Source organism: Glandiceps talaboti, chromosome 13 (genome assembly GCF_964340395.1).
Source record: "Glandiceps talaboti chromosome 13, keGlaTala1.1, whole genome shotgun sequence".
In the NCBI taxonomy this organism is placed as follows: Eukaryota; Metazoa; Hemichordata; class Enteropneusta; family Spengelidae; genus Glandiceps; species Glandiceps talaboti.
This window is the reverse complement of record NC_135561.1, coordinates 4,210,851-4,233,027: the sequence shown is the minus strand read 5'-3', so window position 1 is coordinate 4,233,027 and position 22,177 is coordinate 4,210,851. Positions and strand designations below refer to the sequence as shown.

The 22,177-nt window shown below is 36.3% G+C and overlaps 1 protein-coding gene across 1 annotated transcript; it reads left to right on the top strand.

Moving 5' to 3' along the window:
- Positions 1-1,062: 1,062 nt before the first annotated feature.
- LOC144444930 (uncharacterized) lies at positions 1,063-20,941 on the top strand. The gene is made up of 8 exons (XM_078134482.1): positions 1,063-1,456; positions 16,892-17,017; positions 17,301-17,461; positions 17,810-17,971; positions 18,424-18,535; positions 18,934-19,163; positions 19,521-19,812; positions 20,580-20,941. The coding sequence occupies exons 1-8, from the start codon at positions 1,063-1,065 to the stop codon at positions 20,939-20,941; spliced, it is 1,839 nt and encodes a 612-aa protein (XP_077990608.1).
- The last annotated feature ends 1,236 nt before the right edge of the window (positions 20,942-22,177 follow it).

Sequence of the window (22,177 nt, the reverse complement as noted above, 5' to 3'; positions counted from 1 at the left end):
TCACCGTCGTTAGTGGTTCTGTTCATAATCAAGTTTATTTTGTTGTTTTCATAATATTATAGCTGTTTTTAGAATAAACTACACATGAAAACAAAAGTTTTATTTTCAAAGAGTGAGCTGTTGTTTTTCCAGTATATGTAGTAAATCTACAAGAGACACTACTTTGAAGAGAAATTGGTAAAAAGTTTTACCTCAGCAGGGAGTAAATGTCAGACTATATTACTATTTCAAATGTACTCTTCTGGAAAGTCACTTTAATCCAAATCATTTCCACTTGGGTTCGGTTTGTCTGTATCATTGTGTTGTGTAGGTCAGTAATAGTGTGTTGTTTTACTGGGTTTCCTTGGCTTTTGTTCGTTGGACGATCCAAACTACTCATCCCGCCACCATCCTTTCATAACGGGCCTACTACATCGTGAATTGGGTGAGATTACATGTGTACATCCATTGTGACCACTTCAATGGATACCAAAGTGTAAATTTCAGTTCCAAGAAGATACCGAGGCATCAAGAGAAAACAAAGTGTAGTTTTTCCCCCGTGGACTGTTACGATGGACAAGCATTAAACGTTTCATTCATTTAAGTCACTCTGTACTTTATTGTTAGTTGTCTTTCTTTTTAAGAAGTCATGAAGATGGTTGGAACGTGACAGTGTAACAAAGTCGCTCACTCAGTTCTGTGTCGGTCAATTATGCGTCATTGTCTTTGTGTGAGAGAAAGAGACTTTTTCAAAGGATTACATGGTTTGTGACATGCGTCGACAAAGGCTCTACACGCCCTGGACAAAGACACTCTCTTCACTCACATATGGCAATCATTTCTAAACATGGTGCACGATAACGTGAAGCGCTCTGAAAGTTCACCACTTGACAAGTACAAAAATGCATTTATATTTATATTTCTTTACTGTATTTTATTATTTTTAGCTTCAGACTTTTGAATTTATTGTTTTTGGTGAGGGGAAATGGGTACCAGCAAATTTTCTTCAAGATGATGACACAGACGTGTGCAATTACTCTCTTTGTAATGTTTTTTCTCTCTGTGTTTATTCTCAGATTTGCAATGGAGTGGCAGGCTAGAGCTAAAGCCTCCCAACTCGGAACACTGACGGCACATCAACTCCCACCACCTCCACCACCGTTACCGCTACCTCCAGGAATTCAACCTCGGTTGTCCGCAGCTTTAAACATGCCACGCGTTGGCCCAATGCAACCAAGACCACAGCTGGTAGCTCGCTCCCTCTCGTCTCAGCAGCAAGAAATGAGGACTCGGCCAGAAATGAGACATCCACCACCGATGATAACCCAGCACTCACTACCGGCTACTATTCCCTATCCACTCCCATGTCTTTTTACTCAGGCTGAAATAGACACAGTGTTATACGGATACGTCAAAAACCCTTTCAATGAGCAGTTGACGGGACACGCACTCTCTGGGTTAGGTCTGAAGGACGACGGTGAGTACCCTATCAAAATTAAACGTATTTTCTGTTTTTCAACCATTTTATTTCAATTGTGTTGATTCTTGTCAGTCTATTTATTTTTCATGTTCGCAGGTTAGGTTAGTAAATCGCCAGCGCCATAACAAAGGGACCGTAACCGCTACAATAGCTCCTTAACAAAGGGACAGCCAACTACTCCAATCTATTTAGCTGTGCGAAAATCCGAACACCGTGAATGGCATTCCAGCCATACCTTGCTGAATTCGATATGAGCATAGACAAAAAATGTTATTTTGAAAATATTCGATCGTTGCGTTTCTGCTTAAAGAAGTTTGCACACCTTGTTGTTGTTGTTGTTGTTGTTGTTGTTGTTATTCATATTACCTAGCATAAATTGTATGTCAATTTTTGAAACCCAGCAAACTGCAATTGGGCAATGGTGAAGGTAATCTTTTTCACTCATGTTATCTACGATCCGAAATACACTAAAAGTTTTACTCCAAATCGTCTTACGATTAGTGGATAATTTAAACATATATTATTGGTGGATAGAGTGAATGAGTAATTGCAGGTCTCTGTGTTTTCAGTTCAGCTTACAATTTTAAAGTTTGTATTGCGTATACCATTATGGGTACACTTGGTATCTATAACTTACATTTCAATTTTTACTATCTTTTATGTCGACTCGTCTGTGATATTTTTACTGGAAAGGTTTTAGCATTATATCTTTGGCCACTATTTATCATTTTGACCTACTTCAACTAATGAATTACCTATTGACAAGATGACAACCCAACACTATAAAGACAAAGAAAAACTATAATCATCACGTAAGCCGACAAGAATGGAGTCTTGTTGGTCTTCACACTTTCACTCACAAAGTAAATATAGTGCCAACTCAACTTGAACGTTGCAGTGTGCGAGTAGAAAAATCGTATTTTCTTTTTTTCCATATACGTTTTGTTTAATGATTGTTGCAACAAACCGGTTTGGAGCTCAGGCCCGTGATTGTCATTGGTGACTCGGAATAATTATATATTATATTATAGCATTGCACAATTAAAATACGGAATTTTTTGTAATCTAAAACCGTTGCTCCATCACAAAGGAAGACCTGCTTTCGACGAGAGTTAATATGATTTATATTAATTATGTCACGGTATGAGAAACGAAGTCATATTAATTTTTTTATGTTAATTCAACCAAACTAACACGAAATTTCCTTGAGTATATTTCTATAAAATGTATTAAACAAAATTCACATTTATGTAAAGGTAGTATGGGCGGGAAAGTTTTAATGTTGATCGAGATGAAACTAATTTTATCATACAGGCTGATATAATTAAATACTTGGAGTCAACGAATTGTACTATATTTGTGAGAAAAAAAACTTTGGAAACCCTATAACTTGAATCAAACAAAACTAGAACTTATAAAAAAAACTTGGCAGCCAAGAAGATTTGAATTAGCCACTGATTGTATAGATGTCAGCAATAGTGCGAAGAGTCAGAAACTTTGACTGATCATGAGGAGGAAAGAAAGACAAAAATATTGTCTCCTCACTTTCACCTGACTAGTCAACTTGTAACGAGTTCTATTCGATGGCATCTTAATGATCAGAAAGCACATCACAGAAGCCAACTAGATTCTCTTTGCTCACTCACTCTGTTGCTGTAATTAACTCCAAGCTGAAAGAGATTTCTCAAGGATCTTTCTTTGACTTGGAAATAGACAAATTCGCATTATTCCAGTTCTTCTGCCCCCTATTGTACGATTTGTGTAACGGAGTAATCAACATGTAGTCGTAATATGTTGAAGTACGGAGGCGTGAAATTTGTCTCTTCTACCTTCTATATTGTACTCGATCTTCCAATTTCCGCTTACAAGTTTATTCTCAGTTCTTTTAGCATCTTACGAGGAACAATTACTAAGCCTACGACTTAATCAATTGAATTAGCCACTGTTAGAACACAAGCCAAGACTCTTTAGAGTACGGATAGGGGTTTTGTTCTCGTTGACGAGCCATTGACAAGCGGTATTTTTCTCCTTTGTCTCGTTCATTCTCCACGTGTGTATTTTTCTACTAAAGCATTGCTCCTTATCAAATCCCCGCTCTTCTATAGGAGATTACCATGTTTATTAGCCTCTAGAGAAGGCTCGTTACGGACGGACAATACTGTTTTATATCACGTGATCATAACGTTTTAGTGTAGCACTGTGTAGTTTGTGCAGTACTAATTGTTGAGCGTTGTTAATTTCATACCAAAAATATGTCTCAACTGTCTCCTTGACGATGATGTAGACAGATGCTAGTGGACACCTTTTCTTTTTTCACAATGCTAGTGTATTCAAAAGGACAATTTAGAAGCACTTCACGCAATAAACCGTCGTATTTCAGCCATCTAATTAGGACCAAATAACCAGTAAAACCAAATCTGGCGGCAATCCTCGGGGTGAAATAAAAAAATACAAAACACTTTTCACATGACAAGAAGAATGGGACGATCTTTTTCTGATCAGCGCTTCGGGTTATGATTCTTACAGAATGGGCAGACGATCGTTAAATTTACGGGCCTCTAAGTTCGCTTTCTTCGAGTTATCTCACAATGAGAAGACAATTATAATTGCAAAACACTTATTTCAAACTTATGGAAAGCGTTCTATTTTACTTTAAATATTGATAAATCACAACCACTACTTAAGGCTGGGTACGGTACACGGTTTATTGTCGTACGTCTTTCAGTGATGGCCAATTCAGGCGTATAAAGTTCACGTCGTTTGTATTAGAAAGTTAATTAGTTTTGTCGCAAGTTAGCGCGAAGTTCCGAGGCTATTTTCGAACAGGTGAAACATTGTCCGTTGGCTGAGAACATCAATCGGTGTTCCAGCGTTAAAATTCTTCAACTTTTCCTGAATAAAATACCAACAATGATTAATTTCTGAACGGAACTAAAATGCCCACAGGCTCTACACACCTGCATCAAAGTGTGGGTCTAAAGAATTGTATGCAATTACACAAACTTGGCAGTCCGACTTATTTCACACTTAAAGTGTCATTCTCAACTATTTCATCCATGCTTCCCACTTCTCTCGCAATATTGATAGAAGACTATATATATATCAGTTCTAGTATCTGTTTTAACCCCCGTCCACACACCCACTCATCCCACCCCACCCCCATCCCCACCCCCGTCCACACACCCACTCATCCCACCTCTATCCCCAACCCCATCCCGCACTACTACAACTTTTAATAGAAACTACTCGGGCTGTGATTCTGTGTTTCTTTCCTATATACTTTGTCGGTGTCGGTCTGAAAATCGTTCTCGTGTTCACCTGAGTAGAGAATTTCCACAGTTCTCGAAGTGAAAACTTTGCTGCCCCCTCCCTTCCCATATGCCACTGTCTGATCATGACTTTTATCCTGAAACTAACGAAAGAAACCCAAATCATTGAATACTAAAATGTATTTTAAAATGTTTCATGCAGTGTGTCGCTATAACACACAATTTAGACTTTCTGGCCACTATGGCATCACACGGCTTAGACTTTCTGGCCACTGTCATGTTGCTATGACATCATACAGTATCACACAGTTTAGACTTTCTGACCATTATGACATCACGCGGTTTAGACTTTCTGGCCATCATGACATCATACAGTATCACACAGTTTAGACTTTCTGACCATCATGACATCATACAGTATCACACAGTTAAGACTTTCTGACCACTTTGACATCACACGGTTTAGACTTTCTGGTCATCATGACATCATACAGTATCACACAGTTTAGACTTTCTGACATTAATGACATCATACAGTATCACATGGTTTAGATTTTTGCCTGCATATAGCCCCGTTCACACCAAAAAACAGGATTTTAGATGTAGCTCAAGGCATAGGTCGGGATTTGATATTAGCATTCCTAAAACCAGGAATTATGATTAGTATGCCAATGCTAACTCTGCCAACCATGACCATAGACAGTTTATAGATGAGACGGACAATTCTGTCAGCTGTTAAGTCTTTACTAGAATTAGCTTTGGGGATGACAATATCAATTACGAATCATTTTATTTTCTGCCGAGAATAGTATTTTGAAAAATGACGTACAGGCATCTGTTCTGTTTCATTTGACCGGGTGTTATTTAAAAATCATTTCATAAATGTAAGCTTACAAGTGTAGCAATAATGTATTTTAAAAAAAAGAAAACATTGATTTTGAAAGCGTCTATCTCAGGATGCGGTGTACCTATCAATATATGGGAGTATAACGTCACATTTGAGTACGGTGATGGTGCCAGACAATTAATGTTGACACGTAATTCACATGATATTTTAATAAAAAACATAGATTTATTGTTCTCGTTTCTATCTTTCTTAATGTCTTAAAGTGAGTGAAATTATAATTATTTATCTTTGTATGACCAGTCTCAAATCTAAAACAACACTCATGGTTATACTCAAGAGCGTTTTTTTAAAATCAAATCAACCAAAGCAACTCTTCCTCTTTTAGTTTTCAGTATAGGCTTGTCTAAACAACAACAACAACAACAACAACAACAACAACAACAACAACAGCAACAACAACAACAACAACAAGTCAGTGCAATTTTTTTGGACGAGAAAATGACAAGAAGTAAATTAATCCTAGTATAATTCATGTTTTAAAATGTTATACGGTATTAGACAGCAAGACGACATCATGATAGCGTTATCTTTTCACTGACTACTATCCTCCTACGAGCACGGCTACAAATTCCATCGTTTAATTGTTGATTTTCAGATTTAATTTGTTGACGAAATGATACAGGTATAGAGAGAAAGCAAATTTGAGACCAACACCAAAGAGTTAATCAAACAGACACGTTGTAATTAAAACGACGGCTGTTGATTTCATTTCCGCCCCTAATGTTGTTAGCTTTGCTATCGATCAACTCGACCATCTAATCGTGAAGGCGGTTTTTCACTGGCCACGCAACCAGTGCCTACACGTATTAGAATAAAACAAAGAGTTGTTTTGATTTAATTTCACCGTTCTAGTACAGTAATTATAAAACAGGCTTCTTAAAACACGAAAACGGGACCCTATTCAGCCGCGATCGTTTGTAAGGACTTTTCAAACTACATGTTTAGATAGTTGCGTTGCAAAGGCCACCGCAATGTACGTTGTGAATGAAATGTACACGGTGCGTACACATAGAACAATAGATTTGAAGTCGTGTTAGCTGCTTAGCTGAGGGATATGTATCCAGTTGTTAGCTATCATGGCAATGCATGACTTCTATGTATTTATCTATGCTGTTGATGTCCAGGCCTACGACCAGAAATAAACATTCCACAATAATTGTTTTGTTTGCAATGGACAACCCGGTGTACAATTTGTAATTGCTTCATAGGTAATAGAGTCAATACCGAAACATATGTTACATGGACAATTTGTCTAAAGTGATTGTGAATCCATTATCATCATTATGTCGAATTCAGAAAATCCAAAAAAGTATAATTTATGAAATGTGTTACCATATGTGTCTGGTATATTACATTAAGATTCTACCGTAAATAAAATACATTTCTTTCTTTCTTTCTTTCTTTCTTTCTTTCTTTCTTTCTTTCTTTCTTTCTTTCTTTCTTTCTTTCTTACTTTCTTTCTTTCTTTCTTTCTTCAAAAGTCGTCGGCGGTCATCCCTGATTTTTTTTCAAGTTGTCAGAAACTATTGCCTTACTTATTGAGAAGTAAATTGCTCGCATATTTCTTGTCTCGAGAGCATGTAAGCAATCGACATATTATGGACTAATTAATTACAATACCTCGCAAGGGGCATTTATGGAGACATCGATACTACAAACTGGTAGTGCTTACCATGTTTTGATCGTAGAGACTACTTTATAAATAACGCTATATTTCTGTCGTGTCGATAAAGAAATGTTCGCACTTCTATGAATTGCCTCAACGACACTGTATACTTTATTTAAGAAATCCATCACCGTGTATTTGCATGCTCCGAACAAGTGAATATTGTACATATATTGTACTGTAAGAGAATAACTATGCTCTGTTTGAACAAATTCATATGAATGGAAGCCATACTAATCAGATTCATACTTTTTCCAAAAAACATTATTTCTACTTTTGAAAAAAAGTTAAAACATAAAACATTATATGTTTGCACATCTTGACACAATTCCTGCAAAAAACCAAGTCGTTCTGTAACATTTTGAATGTCTCTGCCTCTTTTGTTTATTTAACAAACAAAACGGTGACATTATCATTTTGAAATTGCTACTTTACGCCGAGTAAGGGTAAACGAATCGATACTCATAGCGATAATGATACAACTACTGAACACATTGTCAATGAATAGACATTTAAAGAGAATGTTTTCGTTCGTTTATTGCTCATAAAATGTCCATTATGTGAAATTAGAAAGACATTTCCGTGCAAGGGTCGAAGGCGCTATTATGAGCAACTCGCTATCAATTAGGACACACTATTATCAACATTTTTCGAAAAAAATCAGTCTTCTTTGACAAAACCGATGATTTTTGTTGCGTTGAATGAAATAAAGCGAAAAAGACCATGCAGTTTATGTCGGCATTTGTTAATAGTATAACGTACTATTATATGATTCTAGTTAGCAGTTGCTAATAGCCAAGCCTTTAGTTGTTTGTTTATGCGGTCTTTCAGGCCTATTATGTACATGCATCTTTTGGGTTTCCATTCTTACTTGTCGGGGTTTCAGCGCTTGCACCATCGCCTTTTGAAAACCAGCCAAGCGAAAAATGACAAACACACACGACTTATGAGTTAGTTACTAACAGGCTCCTAGCTACTGTGCTTTACTGAGGCTCTGTGTAAACTTTGTCCGTTTTTGTTTGGAGCTGTGTTTTAGAAGTAGACTTTACATGGCGGCCTCGATACACCATAGCGCCTACGGGCACTTGGATATGGGCCCACGGAAAACCGATTGAGGGAGCTTAGAGTACGGTCTTGTTGTGAGACAAGGTAGACACTTACATGGTGTACACCGTGACATTATGTGTCGTACTTTCTGCCAGGTCTTCCAAGTTTTTTCGATGATTTTATGAAACCAAATCTACCGTTTATCTCAAATTAATATCGTGTCTCGGTAAAAGTACCGAAAATAATGAATTCAAGAACTATCTAACATAAATCTTGATTTCTTATTTCTCTTTGTTCAACTATTGATTGAAAGATAGCTTTCCTTCATTAAGACAATTGACTTATTAATTATTAAAGTATGAATGTGAGGTATTTTAAGTCTTTTGTCTTCTTTCATCATGTATTCTGAAAATAGAATAGAGGAGGATAGAGTAGAATATGGTATAATGAAATTGGATAGACTAGTCGAGAATAGAATAGAATAGCGGACAGGAGAATATGATAGAGTAGCATTGGATAGACAAGGCGGGAATAGAATATAGTATTCTAGTAGAGGTGATATAGAGCTAGTAGAGTAGACTAGAGTAGATGAGCATAGAGTAAGATAGAGTAAAGTAGAGGTAGAGGTAGTGTAGAGCAGAGCAGAGCAGAGTAGAGTAGAGCAAAGTATAGTAGAGTAGAGCAGAGTAGAGCAGAGCAGAGTATAGTAGAGTAGAGCAGAGTATAGTAGAGCAGAGCAGAGTAGAGCAGAGTAGAGTAGAGCAGAGCAGAGTAGAGTAGAGTAGAGTAGAGCAGAGCAGAGTAGCGCAGAGTAGAGTAGAGTAGAGTAGAGTAGAGCAGAGCAGAGTAGCGTAGAGTAGAGCAGAGTAGAATAGAGTAGAGCAGAGCAGAGTAGCGTAGGGTAGAGTAGAGTAGAGAAGAGTAGAGCAGAGCAGAGCAGAGTAGCGCAGAGTAGAGTAGAGTAGAGTAGAGCAGAGTAGCGTAGAGTAGAGAAGAGTAGAGAAGAGCAGAGTAGCGCAGAGCAGAGTAGAGTAGAGTAGAGTAGAGCAGAGCAGAGTAGAGTAGAGCAGAGTAGCGCAGAGCAGAGTAGAGTAGAGCAGAGTAGAGCAGAGCAGAGCAGAGTAGAGTAGAGTAGAATAGAGCAGAGCAGAGTGGCGTAGAGTAGAGTAGAGTAGCGCAGAGCAGAGTAGAGCAGAGCAGAGCAGAGCAGAGCAGAGTAGAGCAGAGTAGAGTAGAGTAGAGTAGAGTAGAGTAGAGTAGAGTAGAGTAATGGAGAGTAGAGGGGAGGAGAATAAAGGAGGGGAGAGGAGTGGGTAGAAAAGAGTTAAGTAGATGAGAAGTTAAAATATAGCCGATCTCAAATAAGAAAGATTCAAAACAGAACTGTATAATTCCATCAAGCCTGTACATAGCATTCCTAGTATATAATACATTCGTGTTGCAATACTGTGGTTGAAGCTGTTTGTTTTTTAGTTCTTGGCAAAAAACAAACAATTAAACTAGAAAACAGACACACCGTGTTTTCAATGATTTGTCTGCAGAATGTGCAAGCACAGACGTCAATAACAAATACTGATATACAGGGTAATTAACGTCGTTTAGACCAAAACAAGACTCGTCAATTGGAGAGATCGTTTTAATTAGAAAAAAGCAACCGAATCTCTTCTTCTTTGATCGTTGTGTTTTCCTTGTTCTCCTAACTTGGCGACGACTTTTATGTCTGTACAAAACTAGAGGGACTGCCGGCAGCCATCTTGTAGTGTTTAGAATAGATATGTTAATGTATATATTAATCTCTTAACATGAACTAAGTTCCGATTCATTGGTGTCTATTTTTACGCGTGTTGATAAGGTAGAGCCGGTAGCGCTGTAACTTTAGAGCGAACTGTTATCGTTTATGCAAGTTATCTGTGTTTTACAGTTCTTGATGATGAAAGGGAGTGAAAGCTCGTTCTCGTGCCGTTCGTAACCCAATACCTTCACTATATGCATATTACATTATCTTGTCATTGTGATAAGGAAAGAAGCGGTGATCGGAGCAGACGATCTATCATATCTTTTTCCCAGTTTTCAAAATGCGGTGAATAAAAGCGCGCCGATTTTCACCTGCCGACATATAGTCTACGACAATGAGTTTAATCACGGTTAATGAATATTCATATGCCTTTATCACAAAACTTATAGTAGTCCAATACTGGGTCCATGTATCTATGCTTTTTTTGTCTCCCGGCTGAACCTAGCATTTTCTGAAGATTTCGCAATACAATCGCTGAAATTAATTAATAGCAGAAGATTACATGTACTAAGCATAATACCTGGATGAAAAAAATGTGTGTCTATTATAGTGACGACAAAAACTACGGTGAGAAACTGGAAGAAAAGCGTTTTTATTTATTGTTACACAACGAAAATATCCTGTAAAAGTGTTGTTGCAATAGACAGAATTTCAACCTTTAAGTATAATATCCTCTGTCGACATAACTGTACGATTTTGACGTCAAGAGAAGTTAAGAAGAGAAAAATTTATAACAACACGTGTTTGTTTCTATTGTTTGTGTAAATAGGTTTGTTCACACTGTTGCCACTGACATTCGTTTGTCGTTGACTCGGTTCCTTGCATCCTTGCTACCGTTATGTAGGCAAACTCAATTATAACCTTTCTGTAATCTCCATGTTGGCGAACACCCTTGTTCGTAATAAGCCAGGCTTTGTCAAAAGAACTTTGTTTAGTCAATTGTGATTCGTACTTGTGGTGTCTTTTGTGACAGTAGGCATCAAACAATACGATAATCTAAAACCTTAATTAAAATTTGGTAACTACAATTAATCCGCTCTCCTCAAAATCTGAATAAAAGTAGACATGGTACGTTAAATTCGACGTTGACGACACCTTTGTTATGTTTCCACCATTTTGAAAAGCTAACCCAATTTGTATAGTTTTAAAGACAAGATTTTAGTCCTTTTCAAAAGTGAATACACACAATCCGGATTTGTACAGTATCCCATTCCATTTGAGTATTTCTTTTCTGTAGATTGGTGTTTTTGTTTCAAATTACTCTAAAATACGGACGTCTTAGCATACATTAAAAGTAGTTAGTTGGCATGTTAGTACTTGATGTCGGCTCTATCTTTTGTTGACGGCAATATTTCTCTTTAATTACTTTGCAATTAGAAAGATTCGTTTTTTTCGAAGAAAGTATTTTATACTCACCGAGCCAGACATTTTGTTAAACGTATAACAGAGAAAGTTGAAAGCTGAAAATGAAATCAATGACTCTAACAATTTATCAAATCCGCTCTTTTTATTCACAGAAACGTGCTCGTTCTTTCTTTCTTTAAATGCCGTGAAAAATCAATGCAAAAATCCAACTTTTGTTAAATCATAAATCGAAATGTGTTTATTATTCTTCAAATTTGGTAATGTCACCCTATTGTAAATATATTACTAAAGGTTCAGTCGCGTACGTTGTTAAGAGTATTTTGTGTTTAAAAAAACAGTAAATGCTAAATTAATGGACAAAGGACAGTCGGGTCACACATAATTTTATGATTAATATGACCTGGGTGCAATGTATACGTGCAACGACAGAGCGTATGTGATCTACCAAAGCAAGCTGGGGGTGTCTTTTTGTGATACATTTTGAACATCGAACAGCTAGCTAGGTATACGGTGTGGTGTTCCATACCAAAAAAAATAATCATTACGTGTGATGTTTAATAATTTCTCTCTTCATTCTGTCTCCCGCTGAATTCCACTCCGTCAAGCTTTCATCATTTATGACATTGACTCCAATTAAATAATTAATAAGTCAAGTAATGTAAGTTAATTAATTATCTATTTAACGCCATATCGACTTGACACGTTTAACTTACTATTTACTAATGTTAGTTTCATCATTAATTTGATATTCAAATACATTTCCTGTAAATACTTTATGACTAAAATCATTTATTGCTAGCAGCTTGGATTAATTTCCAATTCAGTTAATGACAATTTACCTGTAACCAGGGGGTCATTAGTTTATTAATTTCATTCGGAAAGATCTTGCACAATAAATGCACTGTCGGCCTTTTGGAAGTTATGACCACGTATGACTTTCCGTTAGCTACGTTAACCCGCTTCAGTCTATATATGCCCACGACCATGATCATAGTGTATGATTTTTACGGGAAAAAAACTACAAAATTTTATAATTTAGAAAGCTATATTTTAATAACTAAAGAGTCTTCATCTATTAGGATACGAATAAAAATAAAAGGCGTGAATCGTCAAAAACATAGAGGAAAGCGACCATACATTTTGCAGACGTTCCCTGGCGGGAAAATGTCTAGTACTGACCAGGGGGTGTCGATTCAATTAATCTCGACGATTGGAAAACGTTTTAATCTCTCTGCTTTGTAAACTGGTGTTTCCTCACTCCAATCCATAGCAGTGTGTCTTTGATTGTGTCTGTTACGAGTAGCATATAGAGATGAATTGATAACACTTTGGGTCTCGGCGTTTTGCTTCATCCTACTTCCAACCTTCTGTCATCCTTTCGACTACGTCACGTGACTGTAAACACATTAAAGCAGACAAGATATCTGATATTTCTGTATTTTACAACAAAAACTCTAAATTTCATTTGATTTATAAAACTATATCCAGGTGGTGACGTATATATATCGTAATAATCACATCTAGTTTTTATATAGTCAGTTACGGCAGTGATAACCCCGTCTATGGTTTATATTTTATATGTTATCTTTTTCAGCAACCTGTGTCTTGTTTAATCGTAGATATTTCATTACTTTAACTAGACGAAACTATATATTATTTGTTAAATTCATAAATTGTTTAAAAACTGTTGGATTTTCAAAACATCACATGCCTATATCAGCGTAAATGTCGACTATCACACCTCAATGGTTCAAGTTAGTTTTAAAGAGCAAACATCGTTAAAATTTGAATTACAGCTGACTGAACTTAAGCTGTACTAAGTGTCTATAAAGATTTGGTGAAATTTGATTCGACTTGCATGGTGGTCGAAATCATTTCGGTAATGTCGTGGTACATATCAAAACAAACAAGAAAAAATGTTTAAAACTCAAACGAGCACCTGTGAAAACTATCAAAGTGTGTTTGCTGACGAGACCGAACCCTCCGGAAAAAACAACCCGGGTCGTTTGGAACAGGTAAACAGCTGATTGGCCTTATCTATGCCGTCACGTATAAATACAACGTTGACACAAACAAGGGTAAATCACCTAAATGTGGTAGGATGAAGTGAGGGTCAGCAAAGATGACTATCTCTCTAAAGCAATGAGACTGGAAACTGTTTTTATACATACCACCTCCTTTATAGTTATTGTTAATTAAACTAACATTCACCTGTACAAGTAGACATGTTACAATAATATTTGGAGTCGATCTATCCTTTGAAAAAGGGTTCATCCACGTAAAGAGATAAGGAAAAACATGGCATCGAAGCTTAAAGACTCTAAAAGCGACTAATTTCAAATACAGCACGTTCAACTATGTACCTCTCTATAAATATTTGCCAAGGCGGCGGGCAAAAGGGAATTTGGAATGACTTCCTCGCCGAAGATATTGGCCTTCGCTTCAGGATATGAACGAAACAAAGGAAGTCAGCAAAAAACATCATTCTGGCACACAAAGTGGAGTGTGCTTGTACCGATTTGTGTTTTGTGAGCAAGCGATACAGCCCAAAGACCAAAAGTCTTTATATTGCGGAATTGTATCCATAGAAAAAATATCTTATAATGTCACTATGATATCGCCAACAATAACATGGTAAAATAACTTGGAGCAGAATTTTATCGCATGCAAAATTGATGTCACATTTAGAAGAAAAATGTGCTATTCACAACGCAAAGCATATCTATCCTTATCATGAAATATTCATAACGAACAAAAAAGATCAAAAAATTGATTTGCTTAACTCTCGGACAAAAGATTGCGAACTGATTCTTGCTAAAGCGAGGCAAATGAGACGGATGCAACGAGACGCATCATTTACAAGCTATTGAGCAACTATCGGCTAAGAAAGAGTCAAATAGCGACTGGATTTTTCACAAATTTGAGCATCAATGGCGAACTAGACAGATTATATACGAGACCCCACACGTAGTTTGTACAAATGATAGATCGATAGAAATATACCTGGACCCATCAAAATTGAAATTTCGAAAAATGAAATAAAGGAATATGAATTTGGCAACAGTTGTAAAACTTGTGACTGAAACACTGTCTAATTATAGTAAATTATTCCATTCCTTCCAAATTAAAACCAAAAGTGACACTCGGTGTGTTTTATAAAGCTTTCGACCGACAGGTTTGAGATGGCGCCATTATGGCATAGCCGAAAGGAAAGGTGTAGTGATATGAAGGAGAGATGACATTGCCCAGGGCAGAGTGTCAATAAAACAAAAGGAACTACGGGTGGACTAATGTGAGAAGGATAATTATCTCAACTTGCAGACACAGAAAATAGTACGATTATCTTGAATTAAAGGATAGACAGCGACAACAGGTTTCAAAACAACAAAAGATCACCTTTGAAATCGCCGAAAAGCGACTCAGACATTTAGTGAACCGAGCATGGTTTGTCTGTGATTCTAGTTTGTTTTCTCGCTAGAATCTGCCTTCTATAGTTCTCCAATTTGGATCATTTACAAAGAGATGAAAAAAAAGCAGAAGTAAACACCACAGTAGGTTTAAACTCAGATTGAAGTAAACCCAACAGTCATTTGTAGGCTTAAACTCAGATTCAAGTAATCGTTTGGAAAATTCTGAGACATGAACCGCAAACGAAATCTCTGTAACAGCTTTATACAACCATTGATAATTAAGAAGGCATATTTAGGAATAGTTTCGCAGGTGAGCTTACGAGTATACGTGTAGCTTACTTTGATATTTAAATGATTTTGGCTCGATAGCCATACTTGTAACCTGTCATGGTATGCCGATAAGCATACTTATACGACTTATAGACTCTTTAAAATACCATTGAATTATCGATCGAACTGGCGAACCTTAGTTCTACAATGTTGGCAGATTTATCTCTTTTCATAGCTTCCGCATTCTTTACAGGATTTCACACAAACTTTTCTCACAGTCAATACAATATCTAGGGACCTACTCAAATCTTGTTTCTTGCACTAAATTTTACTTCAAATCTTGTCAGAATTCGTTCTTGAAAATGACATGGGACATAATTTGGTGGTCAACATCAGAGAGTGTCATGTTCCTATACTCATTTGTAGCATTCGTAGTTGACAATCTCATCGCTACTGTTTTGACACTGTTGGGGTTGGTTGAGAGACCCCTGTCTTTACAGTAGACACTGACTACGTGGTCCCCTAAGAATAACGACCGGTACTGTTTATCTGTAGTCTAAGTGTAAACATACCATTGTTACAAGTAATTTGAAAGAATTCAATAAATAACTATATAGGTTTTATTCAAGGTGTGGTATTTTCCACGGAAGAGAAACAAGCGGGCATTTTTTGAAGTTGTCACCGCCGTCCGAACAACGCTGGTCGTACCCATAGAGGTATCTCCCCTTATACCGCCATGAAAAGAGCCGTGGCAATTATATCCTCCTAAGAAAATATCATTAATGCATATTTACAGTCTAAATGTATGCGACGGTAATTAGTTTCACACCGTGCGCAGTAACCAGGTATAGTTAGTCAATGTGGTTGACGTCACTAAAAAAATGTCGTACATTACAAGTAAACGAAATACCTGTACGGGTTTTTAGCGCATGCCCAGTGGACATAAAACGGGCTTGATCAACCGTACACTGTAAAATTGTACTAAACTTGCGTATTTTACTTCTCGTTAACGACGATTAACAGATTTTTAACTTGACTAGATTTGATCATGGAAATATAGTGTGTTATACTTCCATGGTAGTACATATGGTACAGTACTGTCATCGATAACGAGGCATTGTGACGTCAGAAATTAAGTATGAGTTCTTTGTCTAGACGACTACAATAATGTACCATCTGTTAGGTTACTTATTTGTTACGTCATGGAAAAAATGTTGTTTTTTTCGTGGTACAAGCAAAACTATGATTTTGACTTATGCCGGTTATTAATAGATCGAACAAAACATTAAACAGTCAAGTGATTATTCAAAAATATAATTTGCATACAGCGTGGATGATTTCTCTTTTGTGATTACGTTTTCAATGACGTCACGTGTCATCAAATCTTCAAATCTTCTGATAAATAAATTAATGCTATAATCTATTAAGGTTGATATTTTTGAAATGTATAAGGCACAATAGTTCAGCGATTACTCGAAATACAAACCATTGTTGAAAAGTATACTAAATTTTTTATCATTCTTCATCTTTGGTGACGTCATAACCGTGAAAACTTCTGTCACGTGACTGGTGATATCGTCAAACATAACCATGGTAACACAGTCAAATAGTCGTTTACATCCGATTGACATATAAAACATAACATGATCAGTTCACATTCTTAAAACTATAATTTGATATCATTGTCTTTTTTTATCTTTCAGATCGTTCGTCATTCCGCTCTCCTCACAAAGTATCAACTCTCAACGGTTTTATGTTTTCTAAACACAACTCACAGAATGGAATGACGTCACTGGACTTAGACACAACATCATTCGATATCCCAGAAGGTTTGTACTCTTTACAATCATTATACTCACTAAGTATTTAGTTTTTCTCAAAATTACATTTTGAATGTTGCATGTTCAAGTTGTTATATTTTGATGCTATGTCAAAGCTGACTGTGAAATAGATGGTCCTAGAACCAGATTTGTGAAAATATGTGTCTTCTCCGAATTTATACATGAAATGTTGTTTACATGACATGTTTCGATTAAGTCATTGGACTCTAATCTCTGCCGCCAAATGCTGTATGTTGACCCAACTCGTGTTCGTTCATTTTTTGTTCTCCAGGTATTGCAATATATCAGACGACCTTTGCTGGATGTATGCACTACGGTGTATTCTGTAATAAAGACATCATACCAAAGGGTACACAGTTTGGTCCGTTTGTTGGACGTATCGTACACACCAGTGAGATCAAAACCAATGATGATAACACCCATATGTGGGAGGTAAGTTCACGTCGATCGATAGGTGGCGCTAGAACGAAATACTTAATCTGATCATGGTCACGGTGATGACACAAATACAGTGCCATTTGGTAAAGTTGCAGCCCTTTGCTCGCCATATTGACAAACATATAGAATGACCACATTCAATTTATATAAAGTCAATTTTAAAATAGAAAATCACAAAAAAATGGACACCTGATGAACGAACTGTAATAGTTTTGTACTCTGACAAAGATATTTTCATCAAATCGATCATTTATTTTCTTGCATCTAAATGCTGTATATCTTTATTACTTTAATTAATTTATGTTTCTCATTTTTATATTTCCTTACTTTTTTATTATTCAGATTTTTCAAGATGGGAAACTCAGTCATTTTATCGACGGGCGAGGCAGTGCGGGAAATTGGATGAGTTATGTAAACTGTGCCCGCTATGCCCAGGAACAAAATTTGATAGCTAAACAGAGTGAAGGCGAAATATTCTACGAGACTTGCAAGGACGTACCAAGGGTGAGAATAAATAAATAAATAAATAAATAAATAAATAAATAAATAAATAAATAAATAGATGGATGGATGGATGGATGGATGGATGGATGGATGGATGGATGGATGGATGGATGGATGGATGGATGGATGGATGGATGGATGGATGGATGGATGGATGGATGGATGGATGAATGAATGAATGAATGAATGAATGAATGAATGAATGAATGAATGAACAAACAAATAAATAAACTAATGAGAGAGAGGGAGGGAGGGAGGGAGGGAGGGAGAGAGGGGGGAGGAGAGAGGGAGAGAGAGAGAGAGAGGGGGGGGGGAGAGAGAGGGGGGAGGGAGGGAGGGGGTGGTGTTCGTTGATGTAACGTGTACGAGTACAAGTCCTGTTTTAATAGTGCCACTGTATACGAACAAACAAGAATTGGTTTGTGACAATATTGTTATTTGACTTGATACAGGGACAGGAATTATTGGTATGGTATGGTGATTGTTACCTGCAGTTTATGGGTGTACCGGTTGCGTTGAAAGAAATGGCCGATGGTACAAATTTAGATGATAGTACCGCTGAAAGTAAGTCACATCACTATGTCTTCTACTTTCTTCATACACTTTCTTTCACTTTTTTTTTCAAATATATTTCTAATATTTCAAGTTTGGTATCTTGCTTTACTATTTCTAATTTGCCAAATACCATTAAGCTTATCATTGTCTATATCGGGGTAAAAACGTGAAAATTTAAAAAAAAAATAATTTCTAGGGTCAAATAAAAAGTTCACCATACGTGAAGTAATCATGGAATGCATCTTTCTCAACAGTGTATTGTGCAGGTGTGATAATAATCAATGCGCAAGCGCAGTTGATAAATCGACAAATCGTCCAATTCTTCATACCTAGAGGCCAATGGCTGGTCAGACTATTACATCCAAATACATGTATATCTAAATATTTTCTCGTTATTTTAATTTCAGACAAAGAGGGTTATAGTTGTGATCGATGTGGTAAAGTATTCGCCTACAAGTATTACAGAGATAAACATCTGAAGTACACACGATGTGTGGATCAAGGTGATCGTAAATATCCATGTCATCTCTGTACACGATCATTTGAGAAGAGAGATCGTCTACGTATACATATATTACATGTACATGAAAAACATCGACCACATAAATGTACAGTGTGCGGAAAGAGTTTCTCACAGGTAGGTACTCAAAACACAAGCGTAACTATAATTTTGTCAAGCAAAGGATTTGTTACTGAATAAACACGCGAACACAAAGTTACAGACGACTGGAAACAAAGAGATACGGTACGGGCAACCTCACTCGATTCGAAGCCATCTGGGAAATTGACAAAACTGAGTAACCGTTACAGAAAACTAGTCATTGAAAGATACAAAAGAGCCTTCTTGGATATTAATGACAAATGAACCTTGTCCGTTTTCTTTTTTTAGCATTTAAAAAACGTAATGAGTTGATCGATTAACTGATATAATACAAATTTTGTTTCACATATTTCACTATAATCACTTTTTTTGTCTATCTTTATTTGCTTACAGTCGTCAAGTCTAAACAAGCATATGAGAGTGCATAGCGGTGAACGTCCCTACAAATGTGTTTATTGCAGTAAAGCCTTCACAGCATCAAGTATTCTACGGACACACATACGTCAGCATAGCGGCGAAAAGCCGTTTAAATGCAAGCATTGTGGCAAGGCATTCGCTTCACATGCAGCACATGACAGTCACGTGAGAAGAACGCACACGAAAGAGAAACCGTGTGTGTGTACATTTTGTGGAAAGGCCTTTGCTCAGTCGTATGAACTAAAATTTCATATGAATATGCACACTGGTTAGTAGGTATATATCGTTTAACAAACTCTATCCTTTGGGGTTGTTGGCGTGTGTGTGTGTGTCGTGTGAATAAATAAACTAAGTGTAGATAAATTAAATTTAGTTCTATCCATCATTCCTCGGAAGTTTTTTTATGCAACAAATATCAAATTCTTCTACACCCAGAGGCAGTTATTATTTTTTAAAGAAATGTTTATTTTGGGTACTAGATACGAACAAAATATGCAATAAATGTTAAATAACATTTGAAATAGCCCAGGAGCACATTCGACGACGTTAAAGATCATACGGACGTTGTAGGAATTTTATACATTTAACAATAAATGTGTTTGAATTGATTAATTTACAAATACGTCAGAGGCATTGGTGCCTTGATTTGACAACAGTAATGCGAGTATAAGTCAATAAAAAGACCGTCTCTATTTTTGATAATTTTGTTAAGTTTTTGTTGTGTTACATTATTAATGGTCAAAAGCCCATGTACATTTACGACTACAAATTTTCATTTGAAATCTATTCTTTATAGTTCGTGCAAGTTCAGAAAGTGTTGAATGTTTTAGATAGAGGACTTTTGAAACCAGCACTGTTCGTTAACTGCGTATTTTCAATATTGCACAATGAGGCAAAAGTAGTACTTCGAATTCGTGATGACTTTTACTTTGTTTGATAGTATAAACCATAATAATAAAGTGAAAACAGTGTTAATATGATAAGGGAAATACGTATTTTCAACGTTTATGATTTCTGTTCTTGTTTTTCTCTTAGGAGAGAAGCCTTATTCCTGTGACAAATGCGGACGAGGATTTTCAAGTCCCTCATCACGTGACAGGCACCGGGTCCATTTTGATTGTACAACACGTAAAAACAGAGCCCCCAAAATAATGCGTAATGACGGTTCAGAATCCATGTCTGAAGCTTCGTCGCCACGGGGTGATTTCGAAACTTGGAATAACCACGAGCCTGGTATGAACGACAACCACTCTCACGACGGAACACCATCAATTGGTGACGTCATCAACGAAAAAATTGACGTCGAGCATATGGAATTTAACGTCAACATTGCCATGCCTTCAACTGAAACAAGGCATGTAAATATGTCTACTACGCGCCCAATCGCCGTTGCCTAGCAACATATCTTTCGCGCCGGAATGAATATTTTGTTGGTAAAATTGCACCCTTAGATTATTTATTGGAATATTAATACAGTTATGTTTAACACTTTAAAAAAAAAAAAACTTTGATGAGGAGAACATTTTAAAGATCTGAAATGTTGTATTTCTATACGGCGGTTTGATCGGATTGTAATCTTTATATTTAAATGATGTAACCTCTTTTGCAATAAGTGTTTTAAACACTACCAGGTCGATGAAATTTTACCTATTTATTTAATTTGACCATTTGCATAATTTTATAAATATTAAAATGTAACCATGCAACTTTGGTTCAACTTGACAAAATCCACTATTTATCGTTGATTAGAGCAACCTAGAATGAGATACATATCAAACACCAAAACAAAGGAGAACTTAAAAAACTATTGACCAGTGGAACTTAGTCAGGACACAAACAGTTAGATTAGATAGGACAGTCATAATCGTCGAGTTTTTCGATAGATTGTGAATTTAAAAACAATTTATATTGTAATGAAGTCTCCATAGCAACAGTGATAAAAACTTTTGACAATCTTACATACTTTCCGAAAACATGGATTTAAATATGAATTCAGTGTCGTAAATGATCTACTATACAATATCTTACATGTCTATATATCTAGGTTTTAATCAGTGTAGTGTAACACAGTTGGGTGCACAGTTGAACCTGTACAAAGAATATGACAAAAAATACTTATTCTCTGACTAAAACACTGAATACGCCCTCAACGTTCAATTATCTGAAACATTGCTTTGCCATTGTAAATTGTAGAATTATGAGGTGTCGTGGGAGACATGCACTTTGCTGCTTAATCATTACCGCTAGAAGTATTCAATGTACTAGAATTTAGATATAAAACAAAAACAAAGTAAACTAACACTTGCTCTGTAGAGGGCGATAGACTGATTTACTGTCTAGATAGCATGACGTGACCTCAAAACAAGAGAGTCGTTTTAGATAATACACAAAGTATTGGGTTTAACGATACATTGTATTCAGAGTTGGTGGTTGGTATATTGTATAATGTATTTCGATTCAATCCACTAAAAGAAAGATGATATAACGATTTATGACTAAAACTGTCATATTGTCTGACAACATTGGCAGCCTCAATAATTAACAAAATTGAAATTTTTTTCGGATCAAATTAATTTATGCTTTTGATGATTGTAAATATTCATAGATTTATAGAGTAATTTGGGCTATCTATT

Coding starts and splice junctions, on each gene's coding strand:
- LOC144444930 (XM_078134482.1), top strand. CDS start 1,063: ATGGAGTGGCAGGCTAGAGCTAAAGCCTCCCAACTCGGAACACTGACG. Junction 17,972..18,423: donor CTTGCAAGGACGTACCAAGG/GTGAGAATAAAT, acceptor GACTTGATACAG/GGACAGGAATTATTGGTATG. Junction 18,536..18,933: donor AGATGATAGTACCGCTGAAA/GTAAGTCACATC, acceptor TTTTAATTTCAG/ACAAAGAGGGTTATAGTTGT.